Here is a 23,922-nt window from a genome sequence, read left to right as displayed (position 1 = left end):
AGTTTGACCATTCTTCCAGAAGTGCATTTGTGAGGTCAGGCACTGATGTGGATGAGAAGGCCTGGCTCCCAGTCTCCGCTCTAATTCATCCCAAAGGTGTTCTGTCGGGTTGAGGTCAGTACTCTGTGCTGGCCAGTCAAGTTCCTCCACCCCAAACTTGCTCATCCATGTCTTTATGGACCTTGCTTTGTGCACTGGTGTGCAGTCATGTTGGAACAGGAAGGGGCCATCCCCAAACTGTTCCCACAAAGTTGGGAGCATGAAATTGTCCAAAATGACTTGGTATGCTGATGCCTTAAGAGTTCCCTTCACTGGACTAAGGGGCCAAGCTAAACCCCTGAAAAACAACCCCACACTATAATCCCCCCTCCACCAAATGATTTGGACCAGTGCACAAAGCAAGGTCCATAAACAGTCCCCAAAGCGAACAGCCTGTTAGTCTTTAGTAAACAAAAAAATCCTCATAGTATGGCACTGAGGGACCAAGTGACACTAATGGACAGATTTGGAAATATTAGTAATAACATATTTCTAGCCGTGGGGAAATTGTAACGGTGTTGGTATTGGTCGGAATATTATTACAGCGTCAATGGTGGGGGCTTTATTATATTGCTGGTGGTGAAGGATATTATAAGTGTGATGGGAATTATTATTATTAATATTATACAAGATGGGAAATATTATTATGTGCCGGTGGAGAGGGTATACACTAAACACTATAACGTTTATTTTATTCGTTGCTAACAGATTATATACAGAAATATCATTTTGAAAGGACAAGAACAACGGGATGACAAGCTGTCACTGACTAATGACACTGTATGCAATGTACCCCCAACTAACCTCACTAAATATAATCTGTCATATCACAATATATAATCAGGCACCCACCATTACAACTACTTATATCATTATCAGTCATAAAGGTTTTGTTTTATATTATTGACACACTGTATATACAGTGATTCTTTGTATCAGGTTAGGTTGTATGTTTGTTTGTTCCTTCTTTGTGTTTGGTAAAATATACAACCAACCTCATTAAACTCTCTGGGTGGTTTCCCAAATCTTATATGTATTATTATTTAGTCTAATGGTGTGTTATTTTACTTTTGTAAGCACTGGGATAAACACAAGGTCAGAAAACTAGGAATTCTGTTTTTTTATCACTAGATGGCAGTAGTTACTGGTAGTACTAAGCTGACTGGCAGTTCTACGCTGACAGCTAGCTATGCATGTGTAACAACTGATGCTTTCTATACCGTCTTCTGTATGTATGATAACTTTATAACTTTTCTCAGATGCATAACTAACTTAGACACATGCCCTGGAATACATAAAGAGTGGCACAAACTCATGCCAGAAACATGTACATGAATTTGTCTCAAAGCCTGCATTGTGCACAGGTCTCAAGGGCACTGCGTGGCCGAGCTTCATTGGTTGCTAAGGCATTGGTGCCCTTGGATCTGCCAATGTCCTAGCAACCAATGACTTTGAGCAGGTAAGAATCCTTGGCATCTTAAAGCGGAACATCACTCTCTCAATCAACATTGACTATTTTTAATCCTTATGCCGCTAGCATTAATAAATGAATAGGAAAGTATATCATATTTGCTTGTTTTAAACATTTTCTTTTTACATCTCTTTAGTTCCTGGTTTCTATGCCTAGGCAATTGATGTCATACATCCCAGGATGTATCTTCAGTAAGGGAGGAGGGGCTTTGTCAGTTAAGCGCACCCTCTTCTGCTTGCAAGTCTGAGCTAAGGGCAAATGGATTCCAGGAAGTAAATGCTACTGAATCATCTGCTCTTACTCAAGATGGCCACAGCCAGAAATGCTAGGGGGTGTTTTTTAAAGTGATTTCTCAACAAAATAAAGCATGGAGTCCTGAATGGATGGGTGAGTTTGCTTTTAGCTTTAAAAATCAGTCAAATAGTATTTTTGATTTGTTGTGCTTAGAAGAAGTGTATTCCCACTTTAAGAAACAGCAATGGGGCAATCTCCTTACTTCTGCCACAAATTATGCTAAAATATACATCCTATTACAGTTTCCTTATCTCCAAAATGGTGATATTTCTTTATTATTATTATACAGGATTTATATAGCACCAACAGTTTGCGCAGCGCTTTACAACATGGGGCAGACTGTACACTTACAATACAAATCAATACAGGAGGGATCAGAGGGCCCTGCTCGTTAGAGCTTACAATCTAGAAGGGAGGGTCAAGTGGAAACAAAAGGTAATAACTGTGGGGGATGAGCTGATGGAAAAAATGAAAATACAGTTGTTAGGTGTGGGTAGGATAGGCTTCTCTGAAGAGAAGGGTTTTCAGGGATCTTCTGAAAGCTAATAAAGTAGGAGATAAGCAGACAGATTGGGGTAAGGAGTTCCATAGGATTGGAGAGGCTTTGGAAAAGGCCTGGAGGCGAGCATGGGAGGAGGTGACAAGGGAGCTAGAGAGCAGGAGGTCTTGAGAGGAACGAAGAGAGCGAGTAGGTTGGTATTTAGAGACTAAGCTAGTGATGTAGCTGGGAGCGAAATTGTGGATGGCTTTGTACGTAGTTGTTAGAATTTTGAATTTAATTCTTTGGCCGAGCGGAAGCCAGTGGAGGGATTGACAGAGAGGAGTGGCAGACACAGAGCGATTGGTAAGGTGGATGAGTCTGGCAGCGGCATTCATAATGGATTGAAGAGGTGATAGACTATGTAGAGGTAAGCCAATGAGAAGGGAGTTGCAGTAGTCGAGGCGAGAGATGACCAGCGAGTGAATTAAGAGCTTTGTTGTGTCATTGGTTAGAAAGGGGTGTATTTTGGAGATGTTGCGGAGGTTGAGGCGGCAGGATTTGGACAGTGATTGGATGTGTTGCTTGAAGGAGAGTTCAGAGTCTAGGACTACACCTAGAACCTTGGCATGTGGGGATTGGCTTATAGTTGTGCCATCGATTTTGACAGAGAGATCAGGGGAAGAGGCATATGGGGGAGGAAAAATTATAAGTTCGGTTTTGGCTAGATTGAGTTTAAGGAAGTGGTGAGACATCCAGACTGATATATCTGAGAGTAAATTACTGATACGTGAGGAGACAGAGGGAGTGAGCTGAGGGGTAGAGAAATAGATTTGGGTGTCATCAGCATAGAGGTGGTATTGGAAGCCATGGGAGGCTATCAGTTGACCCAGGGAGGCAGTGTAGATTGAAAATAGTAGAGGTCCAAGAACAGAACCCTGAGGGACCCCAACAGAGAAAGGAAGAGGAGAGGAGGAAGTAGAGTTGTAAGAAACGCTAAAGGTGCGGTTGGATAAGTAGGAAGAGAACCAGCGAAGTGTACAGTCACGGAGACCAAAGGCGTGTAGTTTTTTGAGGAGGAGGGGGTGGTCAACCGTATCAAAGTTTATGAGTGTTTTGCAGCCGTTGCAACATAATGTAAAAGTGTTGCTATTAGGAACTACCTGAAATTGTTGCATATGTCGGTAAAATTATTCGAACTGTCACATAATGCACACGCCATGGTAAAAAGTGGACAAAAAGGATTGAACGGTAATCTTATGCCAGTATAGTGCCACATCCAGTATTGAAAGCAAAGAAGAAAATATCCCCTATGGCGGACTTTAAAGGCACATAAGAGTATAGTTGAAAGAATATACAAAGTATTTATAATGCAAACAATTATTTATTAATGGTTAAACATAGTCACTAAAATTGTACATATGAAGATATGAAACGATGGAATGTCTAAACAGTTTGTGATATTGTCACCATGTTGAAGTCCTATTTGCACCCACAAAAAAGTGGTAAAAAGTGGAAGTGGCTACATTGCATTATATACTGGCCTTTTGTTTAAAGAGGCTTGCACATAAATGCCACAGTTGTACACACAGAACTGTGGCTTGGCCCCGCCCCCTCATTGGCTCACTGGCTGTGGTTGACAGCAACGGGAGCCAATGGCTGTCCCTGGGCTCTCATACACATCGCTGAATCCCGATGGGGCTCAGGTAAGTATATGGGGGGGGGGGCCTGCTGCATAGAGAAGGTTTTTTACCTTCATGCATAGAAAGCATGAAGGTAAAAAAACCTTGAGACTTTAGAACCACTTTAATCATTGTGCTATAAGTGACAGTCCCAATGACACACGTAAAGCTAAGCACAAATGATTTTTTTTAAATTAAACTCTTAAGCCTCGTACACACAATCGGACTTTCAAAACAAAACTGTGGACCTTTTCTGAAGGGTGTTGGCTCAAACTTGTCTTGCATACACACGGTCACACAAATGTTGGCCAACAATTATGAACGTAGTGACGTACTAGATGTACTACGTTGTTTTTCAGCTCTTTAGCGCCACCCTTTGTGCTCCTTCTGCTAATTTCGTATTAGTAGAAGTTTGGTGAGTGTTGATTCGCGCTTTTCTTTTTGCGTTTTTCATTTAGCGCTTTTCAGTTTGTTTCTGAACAGACGTTCGTCAACCACACATGTTGTGGAATCGGAGGAGATAACGTGTTATTATTGGCCTTGGAGTTATTGCTTTGACATTATTTTTTGGGTTGAATAATGATTTGATTTGGTATATTTTCTCTATTTTTGGATGCATAGAATGCACTTTTTGGTTAAGTTCTATTGACAGATAGCATGTCTAATTTTTTTTTTAATGCACAATAAAAAAATTGTGAAGAATAATACTTGGCTATGTGTTTTACTTCAAATGACAGTTTGGGAGTAGGCAGTTACATTTTATAAAATACAATGTAAAATTAACAAGGGACACCAAAATAGTTGTATCTTTGATCTTATAAACTACGGGATAATGGTGTTGTGGTAACTTGCCCCAAAAAAATAAAATAAAGCATAATAATATTATTCTTGATATCACTAGAAAAAAAAAGCCCTTGAAACTTCGTTTGTAATAACTCCATCAGTATCACCAGCAAAGCAGCTTCATTATTATCCCATTAAAGAAGAAGAGAATTGTGCGCTGCATTTCAAGATTTCATAATTTGCCACGTCACGAATGTTAATTCTCCATTACGAACGCTAGTTTACGAGACCGACCGCTTCTGCTTCTGAGCATGCATGTTTGTACTTTGGACTTTTGTCCAACAGACTTGTGTACACACGATCGGACAATCCGACAACAAACATTTGAGAACATGCTAGCCAACATTTGTTGGCGGAAAGTCCGACAACATTTGTCTGATGGAGCATACACACGGTCAGACTTTCCGCCAACAAGCTCACATCCAACATTTCCCATCGGAAAGTCTGACGGGGTATAACATTACATATGCATTTATGCACACTGAATATTAACAGCAAACACTTTGAGCCCACCATTTCTTACCATGTTTAGGGAGTAACATGGTGCCAAGCCACCTCCCCCTCTGTCAGGATGGCAAGGTTTTAGTCCCTGTCAGTGGCGGAACTATAGGGGTCCCTACAGTCGCACTTGCGACTGGGCCCTGTTCTGTCACTGTGGGGAGCCCCAAGACCCGGCATCTCCCCCTGCACCCCTGGCTGTCCATTTAACATGCAGGTGGGGAGGCGGCGATTGGCAGCTCTATGGTGCCCGCGAGCCGCAGGATCTCCCTGGGGCTTGTAGTTCTCTCTCCGAATGTATACAGCGGAGAGGGGGGTGGGTCTCTGACCCGGGCATGTATCGGCTTCACTCTTCAGTGAGTCGCTCTGCTTCTACACTCTTGATGATACATGCCCGGGTCAGAGGCCCCTCCCCTCTCCAGTGGATACAGTCGGAGAGAGAACTACAAGCCCCAGGGAGATCCCGCCGCCCGTGGACACCATAGAGCTGCCGATCGCTGCATCCCACCTCCCCCCATGTGGGGGGGGGGGTACAGAGATGTGCTGGGGGTCCAAGGTGAACAGCGGAGACCAGCCAGGTACAGGGGAACCTCTGGAAGGGGGGGGTGACTGTCTGGAGACCCTGATGTAATGGGGGGCCTCTGGGGACCCTGAAGTAAGGGGGGCTCTCTGGGGACCCTGATGTAAGGGGGGGCTCTCTGGGGACCCTGATGCAAGGAGGGGCCCTTTGGGGACCCTGAAGTAAGGGGGGCCCTCTGGGGACCCTGATGTAAGGAGGGACTCTCTGGGGGCCCTGATGTAAGGGGAGGCTCTCTGGGGACCCTTAAGTAAGGGGGGGGCTCTCTGGGGACCCTGATGTAAGGAAGGGGCTCTCTGGGGACCCTTATGTAAGGGGGGCTCTCTGGAGACCCTGATGTAAGGGGGGGGGCTCTCTGGGGACCCTGATGTACGGGGGGGGGGCTCTAACATTAGTGGAGCACAATAGATGACCACACTTGTACCTCATTCTTACTCCATGCAGCCCTGTAAGGACATATGCTCAAGAATGGACCAGCGACTGCTGAAAGAGTCTGCAGGGGTCCATGATCTTGACTGCATTGCTTTTTAGGCTCCTATGCAAAAAATAATAAACACACATTTATTTTCCTGCAAATATGGGTGCAAGGTGGACTCAGGCTTTAATCATGAGGGTAATTTAAAGTGGTCGTAAACCCTAATGCCGCGTACACATGACCGTTTTTTCCGTCGGAATGAACTCTGGTGTTTTTTTTCGACAGAGTTCCAACGGAGTTCCGCTGAAACAGACTTGCCTACACACGATCACACCAAAGTCCGATCGCTTAGAACGTGATGACGTATGACGGGACTAGAAAAAGGATGTTCAATAGCCAGTAGCCAATAGCTGCCCTTGCGTCGTTTTTGGTCCGTCTGAATAGCATACAGACTAACGGTTTTCCCGATAGGAATTGATTCCATCGGAAAGATTTAAAACATGTTCTATTTCTAGGTCTGTCAGAATTTTCGAAAGAAAAAGTCAGATGAAGCCGACACACGATCGGAATGTCCGATGGAATGATTCCGTCTGACCTTTTCTGCCGGAAAGTCCGGTCGTGTGTACAAGGCATAACATGTACTCAATGAAGTAACTAGCCTCAGGTGATACACAGAGATGAAACAAATCCTCCTCCATAAGTTGTACCTGTCTATCTGCAGCCCTCTATTCTCTACTGTCTTGTAACACACGCATCTTAAATGATTTTTTCTCAGCATCAGAAAACAGGGAGCAGGGATCTGACATGGCACACACTGCAGAGCTAGAGCACACAGAGCCCTGATTGGAGGAAAGAGACACACCTCCCTCTATAAAACAACACACAGGTAACAATGCACAGATGAGGATGTCAATAACAGGCTGTGTGCCGGAGCTCCCTCCCTTCTCCCCCTCTATTTCTTGGAGTCAGCAAAACCTGTCATCAGTGACTCATGCAGATAGCAGTGGAAGGAGACAAGAAAGGGAAATCACTAAGTGCTTTGGATAGAGGATAGAGGCAAGTACACCATATAGAAAGATGTGATTTGTACGTTCAAGTCTGAGGGTTACAACCACTTTAAACATTTTGGGACTATTTAGCAACTAGCAGCTGTTGAGGTAATAAACACCTTGGCCAGGAGTACGTAATGTATAACACACATTACAGAGTACAATGGTCAGGGGCATGTAACATACAACAGAGTGTAGAAAGTGCAAGGGGTGTGAAATATGTAAAACACATCAAAGCTTACATAGTGCAGTGGTCAGAAGAATATAGCATAGTATATTTTAAATGGTTAGCCCGTGGGAGGTACAATGCCTTGATGCTCTTGGGCAGGGGAAGAAAAAAAATGCCTAATCTTTACTGTTCTTCAATGCATAGGTGTCAGTGGGTAAAAAAAAATCCCCCCAACATGGATGTGAAGCGATAAAGAACGCCCCAACCATGATGTTAGCGGTCCCTTTTATTCGTGTCCATGGGAGCTCAGTCACAAACATTAGTGCTCAGTAGATAATTCCCATCTCCTTCTCTCCCATATACTCTTTTCCTGCCAGCTTCCTCTCATTAATAAAATGTAAGGATTCCTCGAACCCTTTGATCAGGAAGGACGCCCTGGAATACTAAGCCAGCTCGCCAATATTTAGCTTGCTCAAATGACTCTGCAAGTTTGTCTGCATTTCCAAGCTGTAGTAAAATCCATCCTTTTATATATGCAGTAAAATGAGTAAACAACCATGCATAGCACATGTATAGGTGGTTTAACGTTTGGAATGTTTACTGGTTGTAAAAATGCTTTTAAATGGATAAATATAGATTTTACATCATCTTTGTGGTGCAGACTATTGGAGTACTGCTGGGGTGGGGGGGGATAAGAGCACAGACTACTTGTCCCCTCTTACCCACAGTCATCCACTTCCAACCCACTTCTTTTTTCTAAAAAAAAAAAAAAAATCTTCTTGTGTGCATGCTATGTTCAGGGTCACCCCTGGCTGCCAGTGTCCAAATGGTTAGCAGGGAATGGCCAGGGTCTGATTTAAGGCACTCTTTCCCCACCATCCCTTTCAAAGATTAGTGTTTTGCCACATTTTTCCAGTGCATTTACTTACCTGAAAGTTTGATACTTCTGTGTCCTGCACCGCCAGCTGTAACAAGTCATATCCGTGCTGGAACTAGGTACTTTTGGGCTGCAGAATACTCTGCCTGACAAAGCTTGCGTTCAGTTGCAGTCTGGTGCTGGAATGAGGGTTCCATCACCTGTAAGCAGGACTTATCCTGGAGCCCTGGAACACAGTCAAATCCCTTGACAGTCCCACAGGATCCGGGACAGCTAGATCTGACTTGGGTCAATAACCCAGGTTAACTAAGGAATCCTCTGCCAAAATGGTGTTGATTGGCTGGTACTAGGCATATTAAGCCATTTGTTTATAAGTCCAGGTGATAAATGGCATCAAAGGCAACAAGAGTAAATGACTTCATCTGAAAAGGCTACAGGGAATGTTGCTGTTTTATGAAAATATCTATCGAAGGCTTAGGAGCCCTCAGGAATTCCTTTTTCAAACCTTCTATGATACAAAAGCTTATCTAACAAGCTCCAGATACTAGCATGCCTGGTACTCCTAATGCCGCGTACACACGACCGGACTTTCCGGCAGAAAAGGTCCGACGGAATCATTCCATCGGACATTCTGATCGTGTGTATGCTTCATCGGACTTTTTCTTTCGAAAATTCTGACGGACCTAGAAATAGAACATGTTTTAAATCTTTCCGACGGAATCAATCTCTATCGGGAAAAACGTTCGTCTGTATGCTATTCTGACGGACCAAAAACGATGCAAGGGCAGCTATTGGCTACTGGCTATTGAACTTCCTTTTACTAGTCCCATCGTACGTCATCGCGTTCTAAACGATCGGACTTTGGTATGATTGTGTGTAGGCAAGTCCGTTTCAGCGGAACTCCGACGGAAAAACCGGTCGTGTGTACGCGGCATAAGTGTTTATAATAAGATCAAGGGATTTACAACTAATTCATTTAAAAATGTATATGTCACTAGGAATAAGCAAACTAAGTCAAAGTTTGCAGCAGCTGGGGATGCTTTATTAAAATGTTAGTGGATACCAATTACTCTCTTGCTCTTGTTGTAGCCTAATGCCCTGTACACACGGTCGGACTTTCCGATGGAAAATGTCAGATCGGAGCGTGTTGTCGGAAATTCCGACCGTGTGTGGGCTCCATCTGACATTTTCCATTGGATTTTCCAACACACAAAGTTTGAGAGCAGGCTATAAAATTTTCCAACAACAAAATCCGATCGCGTCAATTCCGACCGTGTGTGACCTGTTCCGACGCACACGCGTGCTCAGAGGAACTTCCGAGACGGAACCGCTCGGTCTGGTAAAATTAGCGATCGCAATGGATACAACACTTTCGTCACGGTGCAATGTTAAAAATGGTTTATACAGTGCACTCTCTTCTTCTTTATAATGTGAGAAGAATGAAGTAGTTTTGCTGCTCAGATTCACACAGACTTCTCACAAACTTCTTTCTTTATTATTTATCGGGATTTCCTCAATATATTTTGATTTGTCACATCTGACAAAATTATTTTTGGGTTGTTTTATTTTTTTTTTTCTTTTAACGCATAATTGTTTCAAATTTTTTTTAGGTTTGTATTTTTTTTTAAGGCTGATCTTTGTTTTATGTTACTTTTAGTTTTACTCCAGAATATTTTTGTGTGTGTTTTGTGTGTCAAGTTACCACGACACCATTGATATCTTATATTATTTAATCTCAAGGAGATTGCTTGGTGTTGGTGTCTCTTGTTAATTTCACATTGTACTTTAGAAATGTACCTGAATCCTCACAAACAAACTGTCCTTTTTGAATGAAAACACACATAGGCAAGTATAATTGAAACAAAAAATCCTTTATTAAGGGCTCAGAACCAAACAAAGAGGGAGGCAACGCTGGATAAACAGCAGAAATTGGCGAAGCCTGGGACCCCCAGGGCAGTAATCAATTATTTAACATCAAAATTGGTGGCCTGAGGAGTCCATATGTAAGGGAGTGCAGTCTGGTCCAGAAGTCCCCGAGATGCGGAAAGCAGCAGATGACATCTGTGTCCCCAGGCTGTGGTACTACAAGAGCCTGCATCTTTTGCCAGACCAGACTGGACCCAGGGTCATCACTTTCTGGTCTTCTTTCCACGCTTCCTTCCTGGCTGTGGCTCTGGTGTTGGAGATGTGGCAGGAGGAGGAGTAGGACCTGGAGGAGGAGGAGGAGGAGTAGTAGGACCTGGAAGAGGAGGAGGAGGAGTAGTAGGACCTGGAAGAGGAGGAGGACCATGTGTGAGGTCACAAATGTGGGTAGCAGATGTTATTTGGCCCCTCAACCCCTTATTGAGAGCTTCCAACATTAAGGACTCACACATGAGTTGTTGGCACTCCTCCATCCGCTGCATTTTGCAGGCAATTATACCAGCAAAGTCCTCCTCCACAGTGTGGGGGGCTTCCAGGGCCTCTGTAGCCTTCCAAAAGAGGCCTATGGTAGCCTCCTCCAGGGTACTCCTCTTCCTGCCACTTTCTCTTTGCAGGTGGCTGGGAGGGACCTGGATATCAGGCAGCAAGCTGGGGCCGGCCCCCTCCTGGCTGAGACTTCCCTGTGTATGAAAAAGGGACATGGTTTTAGTTTCTGCATCATCAATCACAATCATAAATTAGTACTCCAAACTAACATCTAGTTAACATCATTGATTGGACAAGCAGAAATATTTAGAGGAATGCTATACCTGGCTCAAGCTGGGCTCCTCCACATGTTGCTGCCTGGAAGGCCCAGGTTGGGCATCAGAAACCTCAGCTGGGGGGGAAGGAAGCGTGGAAGGAAGACTGGAAAGTGATGACCTGGGTTCAGTCTGGCCTGCCAGAAAATGCAGCCTGTCATAGTACCACATCCTGGGGACATAGATGTCATCTGCTGCTCCGGATCTCTGGGAATCCTGGACCTTCTTGTGCTCCCTTAGATAAGTGCTCCTCAGGCCACCAATTAGGATCTTCAAATAGGTCATGTCTGCCGTGGGGATCACCGTCTTCACAAATTCCAGCAATTGATCCAGTGCTGCCTTCCTCTTTGTTTGGTTCTTATAATGTGGGTGGTTTATCTCCCAAAGACAAGGCAGCTCCCTAAACATATCTATGAAGATTGCCATAAAGTCGGTATCTTTCAAGATATCCATTTTCACTGCAAGACACAACACAAGACAAACCCTAATGTCAGGCAAAACTCTCCTAATCTAGTTACAATATAGGCCTCAATCTAGAAGCAATATAGGCCCAAGTTTGGCTCTTACCTTCGTTATCACAATCGGCGCCTCCGATACTCCTTCCTCCGCTCACAGATCGTACATACTACGCACGCGTGTTACGCTTTATACACACTGCGCATGCGAGTAACTCCGCCTGCCCCTGACATTCTTTCTAGTCTATTCCCCGCCCCTTTTCGTTCGGTGCAGTGGGTGAAGAGCACATAGCGGAGTCAGAGCAGGTGCGTGCTAATTATAGCAACGAGGAGGAGGAGGAAAGCCCGGATCCGGAAACGTCCCGATCCAGAAGGAGACGATTTAAGGCCTCAAATATGTCCTTTGGTGAGATGTTGGAGATGGTCGACATCCTGATGGGAATTATGGACCTTACCCCAACCCCAATATCAGAAAGGCCAAGATCATGGCGAAAGTGCGCACTGGAATTTCGGGGTACGACGATCGAAAGATCAGCTCAGGAAGCGGTGGTCAGACCTGAAATTAAGAGAGCCCGAGCAGTACAGAAAGATCCGGAGATTGCTGCAAAAAAGTAAGTAGTTGTGCTGTGTTCCTATTCTTTTTGTCTTTATTATGTTCGTGCTGCTCCATGTGCTTTTCTTAAGTGTTGTACAGTTTAAAATGGCAACTTTCATGTTCATGGGCACATTATTCGTTCGTATCAAACATTTTTCTTTCGGCCTATAAAACACCAATGTTTAGGCCATATGCATTTGCCCACATTTTTTAGGGCCTACTTGTATGAAAAATATTTGGTTGTGTAGATGGGTTTGTTACTAGAATGAAATGCAAACTAGATTCTGTGTAAGGAGAGGACACTCAGCAGCTGTTTTCACATCTGGACGCTGGAGCACTAGTGTGGGACACCAGAACACCCTTTTTATTAGGGGGCCCACACAGGTGCTCCTGTGTATACTATAGGGGGGTCTCCATCTCTGAAGCTTGTACAAAACAGGTAAAGTCTTGAAGCTTGGCAACGGACAATAAAAATTCTACATCTTGGAACTCTGCCAAAATAGACAATTGTACACCACTTCCAAGCAATGTTTCATCTTTATATTTCGGCCATCAAATATCTGTGTGATAATTATCCTCATCCGAGGAGACCACAGACCCCCCACCTCGGGAAGAAGGGGAAATACCCCCAACCCAAGAAGAGCAGGAGGAGGAAGAAGACGTGGTGGAAATTGTCACCACAACAGGTGAGTGTCTGCGACCACAGGCTCACGTAAGAGATGGATGCCGGCATATTTATAATACCTGTTTTTTTTGGGTTTCTCTCTTTTTAGGTGATCGTGATGTTGTGGATCCAGGGCATTTCACCTCGGAAAGTGCACAGATCCTGATTGGGGAGATCATGGGGTGTAATTTAGCTTTGGAAAACATCAAGAAAAACATCAATGATGTTATTCAAAAAATAATAACATTATTGATGTTTTGGGGAGAGTGTAAAACCCCTCCAAATCCCTTTGTTTTTTTGTGTGCTACAAAGTTAAAAATGTTTAAGCGATTTTTAGAAAAGCCAAATTTTGAGGATGCACACAGTGTGTCAACATGTGCTATCTGCCATCACGGGAGATCAATGGACGCGTTTTGGGGGTGCAACCCCTTCCTCAATAATAAAGTAGCTGAGAGGAAGGGGTTGCTCCCCCAAAACACGTCCCTTGATCCCCCGTGATGACAGCTAGCACATGTTGACATTCGTAAATTGGTGTGCATCTTCAAAATTTGGCTTTTCCTTTGGTGACTTCACCCCATCTGAACGCAATATCAAACACAGTTCCTAAATACTCATGTCTGATATTGCCTTCAAGTTTTACCATACGTGAACTTTGTAAGTTCAAGATTTGTGTCTTTCTTGTTGTTTTGAAACATGCCTGTTTTATCTAAAATGGGCATTTCTATTTTTGATAATGCCACCCCAAAAATTGTTATACAACAAACATGTTGGTTTGTTTTAAAAACCTTTTCTAAATGCATATGTGATTGTGCAGGTATTAAAACGATTGTTAATCAAGAATTTGTGGATTATTGTCTCAACACTACAACACTTTTGTGGTGATGTAATTGCTGCTTTCTGTGACAATGGGTGTTATTTCCTAAGGGCAAATCCACTTTGCACTACAAGTGCAGTTTCAGTGCATTTTCAAGCGCACTTGTAGTGCAAAGTGTATTTGCCTTTAGTAAATAACACCCAACAGTGCTTTGTATAAGGTTACACAATCACGCCATTTTCAGGACTCACCACATTTCGGTCAGGGTCAGCTAAAACAAACACAAGCAGTAAATGTCACCAAAGATTTGCTTAATTTTTTTTTTATTTGATCAAGGTTTCACAAATTGTCTGGCATATTGATGGCCCCCCTACCCGCAAAGAACTCAAGGTATCTTAGCCGGACATCACGGGCACTCAGGGAGGGCAAGCCAGGACGGCCACTTTCAAGCGCCGTCAGGGTTGTTTCATTTATAATTCCGGCCTCAGGCCCAACTGAGCCAGCATAGTTGGCAGAATGTTGCCGTAAAAAGTTATGTAGAACACAGCACGCCAGGATTATATGATTCAGTTTATACTCCGCCATATGGATGGGTGTAAGAAATAGGCGGAACCGGCTGGCCATGATTCCAAATGTGTTCTCCACCACTCTTCTGGCTCTGGCCAGCCGGTAATTAAAAACCCTCTGGTCCGGGGTGAGGGTCCTCATCGGGAATGGCCACATAAGATGGTCCCCCAGCGCAAATGCTTCATCCGCAACGAAGAAGAATGTGAGTCCTTCCACATTCTCTTCTGGAGGTGGCAAGTCCAAGCTGCCATTCTGGAGACGCCTGTAAAACTCCGTCTGGGCATCGGACATCCCACCATTCTTCCCCACGTCCACATACAGGAACTCGTAATTAGCCGACACCACTGCCAACATCACAATACTATTGAACCCCTTGTAATTATAATAGTACGACCCCGAGTTGGGTAGTGGGACGATGTGGACGTGTTTCCCATCAATTGCCCCTCCGCAGTTAGGAAAGTCCCACCGCTGGGCAAAGTGGGAGGCCACAGTCTGCCATTCCTGTGGCGTGGAAGGAAACTGTTGAGGAAAACAAAAATAAATTAGTATTTTTGCACATAAACATGGAAAGCAGATTAGACACAAACATTCTTGGCCAACATCCAGATAACATTTATTAAGGGGAATTTTACAACACCAAAGTATAAGGTACACCTATCATATCCCCCCCTCTCATGGGCCATTTCTAACATTATAGGGGGGGGGATCTTGGACAGGTAACCCTCTCTACTTCATTGATAGATGAATGCCTAAATAATGGGTATTACTTTGGCCAGCCCCTACTTAGTTACACTATTGGCAGCCCACTGGACAGGTAAGAAGTGTCATAATACAAAGATATAAATACACACTGTACACATTTGAGCACATTTGGACATTCTGCTATTACCTATCAAGATAATAATAGGATACAAAAACTTTAAACAGTACCATTTGAAAGTATACCGGCAGGCCCTTGCACTACATGCTTTGGGGAATTCATCAATAAATCTGACCACAAAAGAGATGGGTATAGTGTGTATGGATTTGGCAAAGTCAGCAGATAGATGATTGAGGATAGATAGAGAATTGGTATCAGCTGACTTAGCAGTTGGGGGGAGGGAGGGTTAAAAATGATTTGGGGACACCACAAAAAAAAGCCTCTGGCACTCTGCCTGAATTTAAAGCACAAATCACATTTAAAAACATTTTAGGGGGTGTTTGGGGTAAAGCACTACTATGGAGCTGATAAAATACATTGTTAAGTGACTACATGAGGTGAATATAGGGCAGGAGACCATGCTGGGGAGGTAAGTGAAGGCAAATATGTATGAAGGACAAAAAAAAAAAAATACCAGCATGCATGAGGACAAAGGGGACATTCACAGCATATTCCAATCATGGTAATTAGGGAATGAGGAAAGAAATACAATACATTAGCAAACATTATATACAATAAAATGTGATATTAAAGGATAAAAATCTTACCTTAATATACTCCTTCTGCAGGACCTGGATGATGGCAGAACAGGTCTCTGGGATAATGATCCCCAGAGCCTGGGGGGAGATGCCTGTCGAGAACTTGAGGTCCTGCAGGCTTCTCCCTGTCGCCAAGTACCGCAGGGTAGCGACGAGCCTCTGCTCCGGAGTGATGGCTTGCCTCATGCAGGTATCCTGCCTGCTGATATAGGGGGTCAGCAAAGCCAACAAATGGTGAAAAACGGGGTCCGTCGTCCGGAGAAAGTTCCTGAAATCATCAGGATTATTCTCAAGGATCTCACGGAGCAAAGGCATATGACAGGACTGGTCACGCTGAAGCAACCAATTCTTGGTCCATGAACTCCTCCCCACCCTGTTCATGGACTGGACTTGTGTCAAGGCCAGGACCCCAACACCAAGCCCCCACACAGCACGAACTCTACGAGGAGTACGTATACGCAACATGGCTAGAAAACGGTCGGCTGCTCAAAACGAAGTAACAGTACGCACTGAAGAACAGCAAGGCCTGTGAAAAGCGACCTGAAAAAACAGTAACGAACGAACAAGAACACAATGACTGAGTCACGCAAGCTTGCTTGCACGCACTGAAGAGCAGATACAAACCCACAAGCACAAACTGAACCACAGAAAACGATCTGAAAGCCACGAGTCTAAAAGCGCGAATCGTCTCTCACCAAACTTTTACTAACACAAGATTAGCAAAAGGAGCCCAAAGGATGCCGCGCTTGGTTCTGAACTGGCCTTTTCTAGTCTCGTCGTACGCGGTTGACGTCACCGCGTTCTTGGCGATCGGAAATTCCGACAACTTTGTGCGACCGTGTGTACGCAAAACAAGTTTGAGCCAACATCCGTCGGAAAAAATCCTAGGATTTTGTTGTCGGAATGTCCGATCAATGTCCGACCGTGTGTACGGGGCATAAAAGTGGTTGGAAAGGCAGGAGGTTTATTTTTACCTTAATGCATTCTCTGCATTAAAGGAGAAGTCCAGCCTGAGCTCGTTTGGCTGGGATTCTCCTATGGGTCACGGCAGTGCAATTTGTTTTGCACTCCTGTAACCAGTTTTCAGCAAAGAGCGGTCTGAAGTCCGCTCTCTGCTAACATAACAGAAATCAGTCCAGGCACTGCGTCATCACAACAATAAAGTCTGGATCCGCCAGGTGCCTGGACTGATGCCTGTCAGCCTCTGCTTTTTTTTTAATTTTCCCCAGTGGGACGGCAGAAATCTCTATATATTTACCTGTGTGTTACTTCCTGTCTGTGCTATTGGAGATGGGTGGATTTCCCCACACATCCTGTTCAGAATGACATCCATCAAATATCAGCTCTCAATCTGAATTTTTTAAAAAAAACAAAAGACAACAAACAAAAAAATTAAAAAAAGGACACAATGAATGAGCCACTATGTCTTTATCTACCATCACTCTTCTAGGTTTCCATGGACAAAGGGTTAGTAAACATCTCCCAAATGAGGGCACAGACAGCAAGACATACAGTATCAACCCCTCCTTCTTTTAATGATAAATCTTCATATATACATTTCTAACCAAATCTCACTGAACATTATACGATTTTAATTTGATCAAATAATAAGAAAAAATAAAAACTCAAAATTTCAGTACTGACAGGATTGGATGTAAAATTGAGATCCCGTATTAGATAACCGACTATTTTTCAATGACATGGTTTTTCCGGTGGAATGTGCTGAATCAGACTCTGGAGTATTCAGATGTCCTTTGGGATATCACCCAGCTTGTTGTCCTTGCAGCAGATAAAAGTAGTTAGCTGGAGTCATTGGCAGCTGTTCTCAGTAATGCTTTGCCAAGAAACATTCGTAAAACCTTCACAGCCACATGTTTACGGAGAGGGGGAGGGTGAAAATGGGATTTGCTCTATCAGTTAAACTAACTGACAAAACAAGATCTGGACAATAACAGAGGATTGCTGGTAAAATACCTTAATTAACTTGTAAATATTATTATTATTATTATTCAGGATTTATATAGTGCCAACAGTTTGTGCAGCATTTTACAACATGGGGGCAGACAGTACAGTTACAATATAATTCAATACAGGAGTAATCAGAGGGCCCTGCCCGTTGGAGCTTACAATCTAGAAGGGAGGGGCACATGGACGTACTACATGGTTTTTCAGCTCTTTAGTGTCACCCTTTGGATGCTAATTTCGTGTTAGTAGAAGTTTGGTGAGTGTTGATTCGTGCTTTTCATTTTGCGCTTTTCAGTTCATTTCTGAACGGTTGTTTGTCAACCAGCTATGTTGCGGAATCGGAGGAGATAACATGTTATTTATTATTGGCCTTGGAGTTATTGCTTTGATCCAAGTCCAGTCCAGGAACAGGAGGAGGAGGATTTCTTGGACCAAAAATTGGTTGCTTTATTAATCGCGACCAATTATGTCATATGCCTTTGCTGCGGGAGCTCCAGAAGAATACTCCAAATGATTTTCGGAATTATCTCCAGATGATGGACCCCTGCTTTCACCAACTCTTGGCATTGTTGACCTCCTATATTAAGAAGCAGGACACATGCATGAGGCTTTTATTTTATTTTTTTGGTTGAATAATAATGATTTGATTTGTTATATTTTCTATATTTTTGGATGCATAGAATGCACTTTTTGGTTAAGTTCTATTGGCAGATAGCATGTCTAATTTTATTTGTTTTCTTTTTTTTATGCACAATAAAAAAAATATGGAGAATAATACTGGGCTATGTGTTTTACTTCAAATGACAAGTTACATTTAGACCCCTTTCACACTGGAGGTGTTTTTCAGGCGCTACAGAGCTAAAAATAGCACCTGCATAGCACCTGAAAAAAGCCTCAGCTGCAAACCCAGTGTGAAAGCTCGAATGCTTTCACACTGGGGCGCTGCGCTGGCAGGGTGTCACAAAAAGTCCTGCCAGCAGCTTCTTTGCAGCGGCAGCATACTGCCGGCAAAGCGCCGCTGCAGCGGTGTTTTACGGGCGGATTTAACCCCTTTTTGGCTGCTAGTGGGGAGTTAAAACCACCGCGCTAGTGGGCGAATAGCACCGCTAAAACGACAGTAAAGCGGCGCTAAAAATATTGCCGCTTTACCGCTGATGCCTGGGGCGGCTCAGTGTGAAAGGAGTCTTAAAAAAAATACAAGGTAAAATTGACAAGGGACACCAACATAGTTGTATCTTTGATCTTAAAAACTACGGGATAATGGTGTTGTGGTAACTTGCCCCAAAAAAAAAAAAAGCATAATAAAATTATTCTTGCTATCACTAGAAAAAAAAAGCCTTTGAAAATTTGTTTGCAATAACTCCATCAGTATCACCAGCAAAGCAGCTTCATTATTATCCCATTAAAGAAGAAGAGAATGTGCGCTGCATTTCGAGATTTCATAATTTGCCACATCACGAATGTTAAATCTCCATTACGAACGCTAGTTTACAAGATCAACCGCGTCTGGCTCGTCCTTGCTTCCGATCATGCGTGTTTGTACTTTGGACTTTTGTCCAACGGACTTGTGTACACACGCTCGGAAAGTCCGACAACAGACATTTGTCCACGGAAAATTTTAAAACCTGCCATCCAACATTTGTCCACGGAAAATCCAACAACAATTATCCAATGGGGCGTACAAACGGTCGGATTTTACACCAACAGCCTGTCATCACACATTTCCCATCGGAAAATCCGATCGTGTGTACGCAGCATAGGTCAGTGATGTAGCTGGGGGCAGAGTTGTGGATGGCTTTATAAGTAGTTAGTATTTTGAATATAATTTGTTGGGTGAGCGGAAGCCAGTGGAGGGATTGGCAAAGAGGAGTAGCAGACACAGAGCAGTTGGTAAGGTGGATGAGTCTGGCAGCAGCATTCATGATAGATTGGAGGGAGGATAGACTATGTAGAGGTAAACCAATGAGGAGGGAGTTGCAATAGTCGAGGCGAGAGATGACCAGGGAGTGAATTAAGAGCTTTGTTGTGTCATTAAATAAGATTATTTAAAATAAGATTGTAAAGAAAGAAAATAACCCTACTGTCCTAAAATGAGGACTAATGCTCTTAAATTAAATTTGGGATATGGAATGAGACACATGTATACCTTCTCTTCTTTTTATTTTGTACTACGAAAGTAATAGACACAAAGGGAAGAGTAAAGCTAAGAAAGCTGAATTTCGAAGAGTAGGTGGGGAAGGGAAATTGGGATGGGGATTGGGTTAAGGAGTTGGAGTCGGGCTGACAGGGACACCTACATTTGAGGAAACCCCCTAAAGATCTATCCATGGAAGGCTAGATTGCCCAAAGAGACTTGTTGAAATGTTTTGTGTCTATACCTTCTCTCTTAAAGAAAACTTTACTGTTCTGTGCAATAATTCAGGTGTAGGGCCTTTTGATTCATTCCTTCTATTTTCACCAGAACCTGTATGGTTATATTGTCTCGTGCCTCCTGCTTTTGGGAGGTTGTCCCCTAATAAAATATGCCCCTGGATGTGTTGCCATTTAATAAATACAGTACCTGGTCAAGGAACTGCATGTTGTGCTACTTGGCGTTTCCTCTTAGGTTACGCAGCAGGTCCAACCTCATTGGTGGAATGCCCTCAGAAAGAGAGGGGAGAGGTGTTTGCATAAGCTTGTGTAGTCTCCTGGTGTGCCCCTTGGTCCACATCTGGGCAGAGAGTTCACTATGTGTACCAGCACTAATGCCGCGTACACACGGTCGGACTTTTCGTCTACAAAAGTCCAACGGACGCTGACAGACTAAAGCTGGCCGGTAATCCGATCGTGTGTGGGCTTCTCCGGACTTTCAACGGACTTTTTTAGCCTCAAATCCGACGGACTTTAGATTTGAAGCATGCTTCAAATCTTTACGTCGTAAGTACGACGGACCCCGAAGTCCGCTCGTCTGTATGCTAGTCCGACGGACAAAAAAACGACGCATGCTCATAAGCAAAAACTAAACGGAAGCACTCGGTCTAGTAAAACTAGTGTTCGTATTGTAGGTAGCACATTCATCACGCTGCAAAATCTGTGATCGTTGAATGCAGCGCATTTTATTTCTTCTTTACGAAGGCTCTATAAAGAACGAAGGTGTTTTGCTGTTCATAATCAGAGTTCTCCCAAACTGATTTCTGGATTCTTTTTCTCTTTGATCTCATGAATGATATAGTATGCATTTTAAAAACAATGTTTCCATACTAATAATACTTTTTCCCCTTTTTTTTTTTTAGGTTTGTAAAGTTACCACAAAGAACCCATTATTCTGTTTTTTTTTTTTTATAGTGATTATTTTTTAGTTTTTAGATAAAGTTAACCCAAAGCACCGTTTTTGGTTACGTAAATTTTTGGATTTTCAAGACTTACCACTTGAACATTATTAACATTAGTAATGTATTTTTGGTGTGTTTTTTTTCTAACTCAATGAGATTGTTGTCCCTTGTTAATTTAACATTGTGTGTAAAAATCAATGATTTCAAAGAAAAAACATAAAAAGTCTTTTGCTAAACTCAAAAAATGATCCATTTATTCATGGTCAAAATAAAATAAAGAGGAAGTCAACGCTGGAAAAAGTCGGTGTACCAGAAAATTGGGATCTTGCGGAGTCCATATAAGAGGGAGCACAATCTGGTCCAAGAATCCCAGAGATCAACAGCACCAGCAGATGATCTAGATGTCCCCAGACTGTGGTCCTACAACAGCCTGCGTCTTCTGTCAGACCAGACTGAACCCAAGTCATCACTTTCTTCTCTTCCCTGCAGCCTTTCCTCCACGCTGCCCTGCAGCCTTCCCTGTAGCCTTCTTTTGAGGCTGTGGCTCTGGTGTTTCAGTTGTGGCAGGAGGAGGAGGAGGAGGAGGAGGAGGAGGAGGAGGAGGAGGGGGGGCTGCCTCATGTATTGGGTGTTTTGTGTTAGCGTGCCCTGCAGCCCCTTATGGATTGTTTCCCCAAATAGGCGCTCACAAATGAGGCGCTGCTCCCTATTCATCTGAAGAAGCCTGCTGGCTAAGTAGCAGCCATAGGATTCTTCCGCTTCGGGGGGGCTCCTTAAAAAACGGGTGGCCTCTTGCATGAGGCGCAGGGATGCGTCCTGTGTGACCATCCCCTTCCTGGCCCTTTTTTTGGGAAGGTGGAGGGGAGGCACTTGGGATTCGGTCAGGCTCCTACTGGGCCCAGCCACCTCACTTGGCCCAGCCACCTCACTTGGCCCAGCCACCTCACTTGGCCCAGCCACCTCACTGGGAGCAGCCACCTCACTGGGAGCAGCCACCTCCTGCCTGACACTGGGCCCAGCCTCCTCCAGGATGATGGTGAATCTGGCCTCCTCCAGGCTGTCCATGGGCCTGGTCTCCTCCTGCCTGCCACTTTCCCCACATTCCTCCTGGATGGACTCATCCTGTGTATAAAAAAAGGACAATAGTTTGAGTATATTTTTTTGGGTTCATCAATGACACACAGTTTGCTTCTCATGAATAGCAAATTCAATGTGAATACTTCTCTTTAATAAAAGAGTCTAATCAGACACCCTAATTATTTCAAGCAGGTGCCAAACATATTTAGCCACTACTGTCAATTGATATGTATACACAATTTTGAGTGCCAAATTATTTTAGACAATTATAACATCCAGTTAACATCATTAATATTAGTACAGTAAATATTTGTTCAAATAATTTACCTGACTCCAGATGGTCATATCTGGTTCATCCAGGATGGAAGACCCAGCTTGCTCCTCATCAGCCTCTGCTGGGGTGGAGGGAAGGGTGGAGGGAAGGGTTGAAAGTGATGGCCTGGCTTCATTCTGGTCATCCAGAAAACGGAGTTGATTATAGTACCACAGCCTGGGTACATAAACATCATCTGCTGATGCTCCTGATCTCCTTGATTCCTGGATCTTCTTATGCTCCCTCTTATACATGTTCCTCAAGACCCCAATTTTCTTGAGCAATGTCTCCATTGTTGCTTCCGGGATGGTCGCCTGGACAAAGGCCAGAAGTCTCTCCAGCGTTGACTTCCTCACATGCTTAGCATAATACTGAGGGTGTTTCACCTCCCACAAATTCCTCATCTCTCGATATTTGGAAATAAAAGATGTAAGGAACTCTGGATCCTTAAATAGGGGATTCATTATATCTGGAAAAGATGAAGTCACAAGACAAAAAACACTTTTATTATAGGTTTCGGCTAACCCCTCATCATCTTCTCCCTATGTAGGCCTCATCAATCTATCAAGCCATATAGGCCGCTTGCTACAAAGTCATGACCATAAAACCCATAAAAAATATATTTAAAATTACCTTCGTTTTGTAACGTCCTGGTCCACTATCACCTACGCACAGAACGTACGTACGACACGTGCGCAAGGCCCCTCTTTATACACTACGCATGTGTGAAACTCCGCCTGCGTCGCCCGCCCCTGACGTTCGAAATTAACTCATGTTCTCCGCCCCCTAATTCGACGCACAGAACGTACGTACGACACGTGCGCAAGGCCCCTCTTTATACACTACGCATGTGTGAAACTCCGCCTGCGTCGCCCGCCCCTGACGTTCGAAATTAACTCATGCTCTCCGCCCCCTAATTCGACGCACAGAACGTACGTACGACACGTGCGCAAGGCCCCTCTTTATACACTACTCATGTGTGAAACTCCGCCTGCGTCGTCCGCCCCTGACGTTCGATTTTAACTCATGTTCTCCGCCCATTTTTTGTTACGGCGCGTAGTGGAGTTAAAGAATGGCGGAGACACCTGAAATGTTGACGACCTCAGGTAGTGGAGACAGCCCGGAGGCTGGAACGTCAGCGAAATCTATGAGGCCTAGATTTAAGGCCTCTAATATGAGTTTTAAAGAGATGGTGGAGATGGTGGCCATTCTTCACAAAGACGACTATGATGGCAAATATGGGTCGTACGCACGGCCAAATTTGCGCAAGGCCAAAATAATGGCGAAGGTCGTGGAGACTTTGCAGGCATCTTTTGGGGTCCAGCGCTCCAAAGATCAACTGCGAAAAAGATGGTCTGACCTGAAACTCAGGGAGCCGGATCAATACCGACGTATCCGGAAAGTTCTTAAAAAAAGTAAGTACTTGTCGTGTTTTTCTCTTGTGTTTATTACCTTGTATACTGCTCCATGTGCTTTTCCTTCCTATCCGATTTTTTGTTCATCGTTTTAAACGATCTTTTAAGAAACCTCGTTACATATCTATAGATATATATCTATATATACATATATACATATATATATACATATA

The 23,922-nt window shown here is 43.7% G+C and overlaps 1 protein-coding gene across 1 annotated transcript; it reads right to left on the bottom strand.

The window, feature by feature from the left end:
- Window positions 1-8,490: 8,490 nt before the first annotated feature.
- LOC141126916 (uncharacterized) lies at window positions 8,491-23,223 on the bottom strand. The gene is made up of 3 exons (XM_073612978.1): window positions 22,349-23,223; window positions 21,874-22,066; window positions 8,491-8,618 (listed from the first exon to the last, which is right to left on the bottom strand). The coding sequence occupies exons 1-3, from the start codon at window positions 22,796-22,798 to the stop codon at window positions 8,491-8,493; spliced, it is 771 nt and encodes a 256-aa protein (XP_073469079.1). The 5' UTR covers window positions 22,799-23,223.
- Window positions 23,224-23,922: the final 699 nt, after the last annotated feature.

The sequence above is a fragment of the Aquarana catesbeiana genome, linkage group LG02 (genome assembly GCF_042186555.1).
Source record: "Aquarana catesbeiana isolate 2022-GZ linkage group LG02, ASM4218655v1, whole genome shotgun sequence".
Lineage (NCBI taxonomy): Eukaryota > Metazoa > Chordata > Amphibia > Anura > Ranidae > Aquarana > Aquarana catesbeiana.
This window is presented reverse-complemented; position numbering and strand designations above follow the sequence as displayed.

What these genes read in the sequence shown, in the direction of transcription:
- LOC141126916 (XM_073612978.1), bottom strand. Translation starts at nt 22,798, where the DNA reads ATGAATCCCCTATTTAAGGATCCAGAGTTCCTTACATCTTTTATTTCC. An exon ending in ATATGACCATCTGGAGTCAG is followed by an intron (nt 22,067 to 22,348) that starts GTAAATTATTTG and finishes TTTTATACACAG; the next exon opens with GATGAGTCCATCCAGGAGGA. An exon ending in AAGTGAGGTGGCTGGGCCAA is followed by an intron (nt 8,619 to 21,873) that starts GTGAGGTGGCTG and finishes ACTGTGTTCCAG; the next exon opens with GGCTCCAGGATAAGTCCTGC.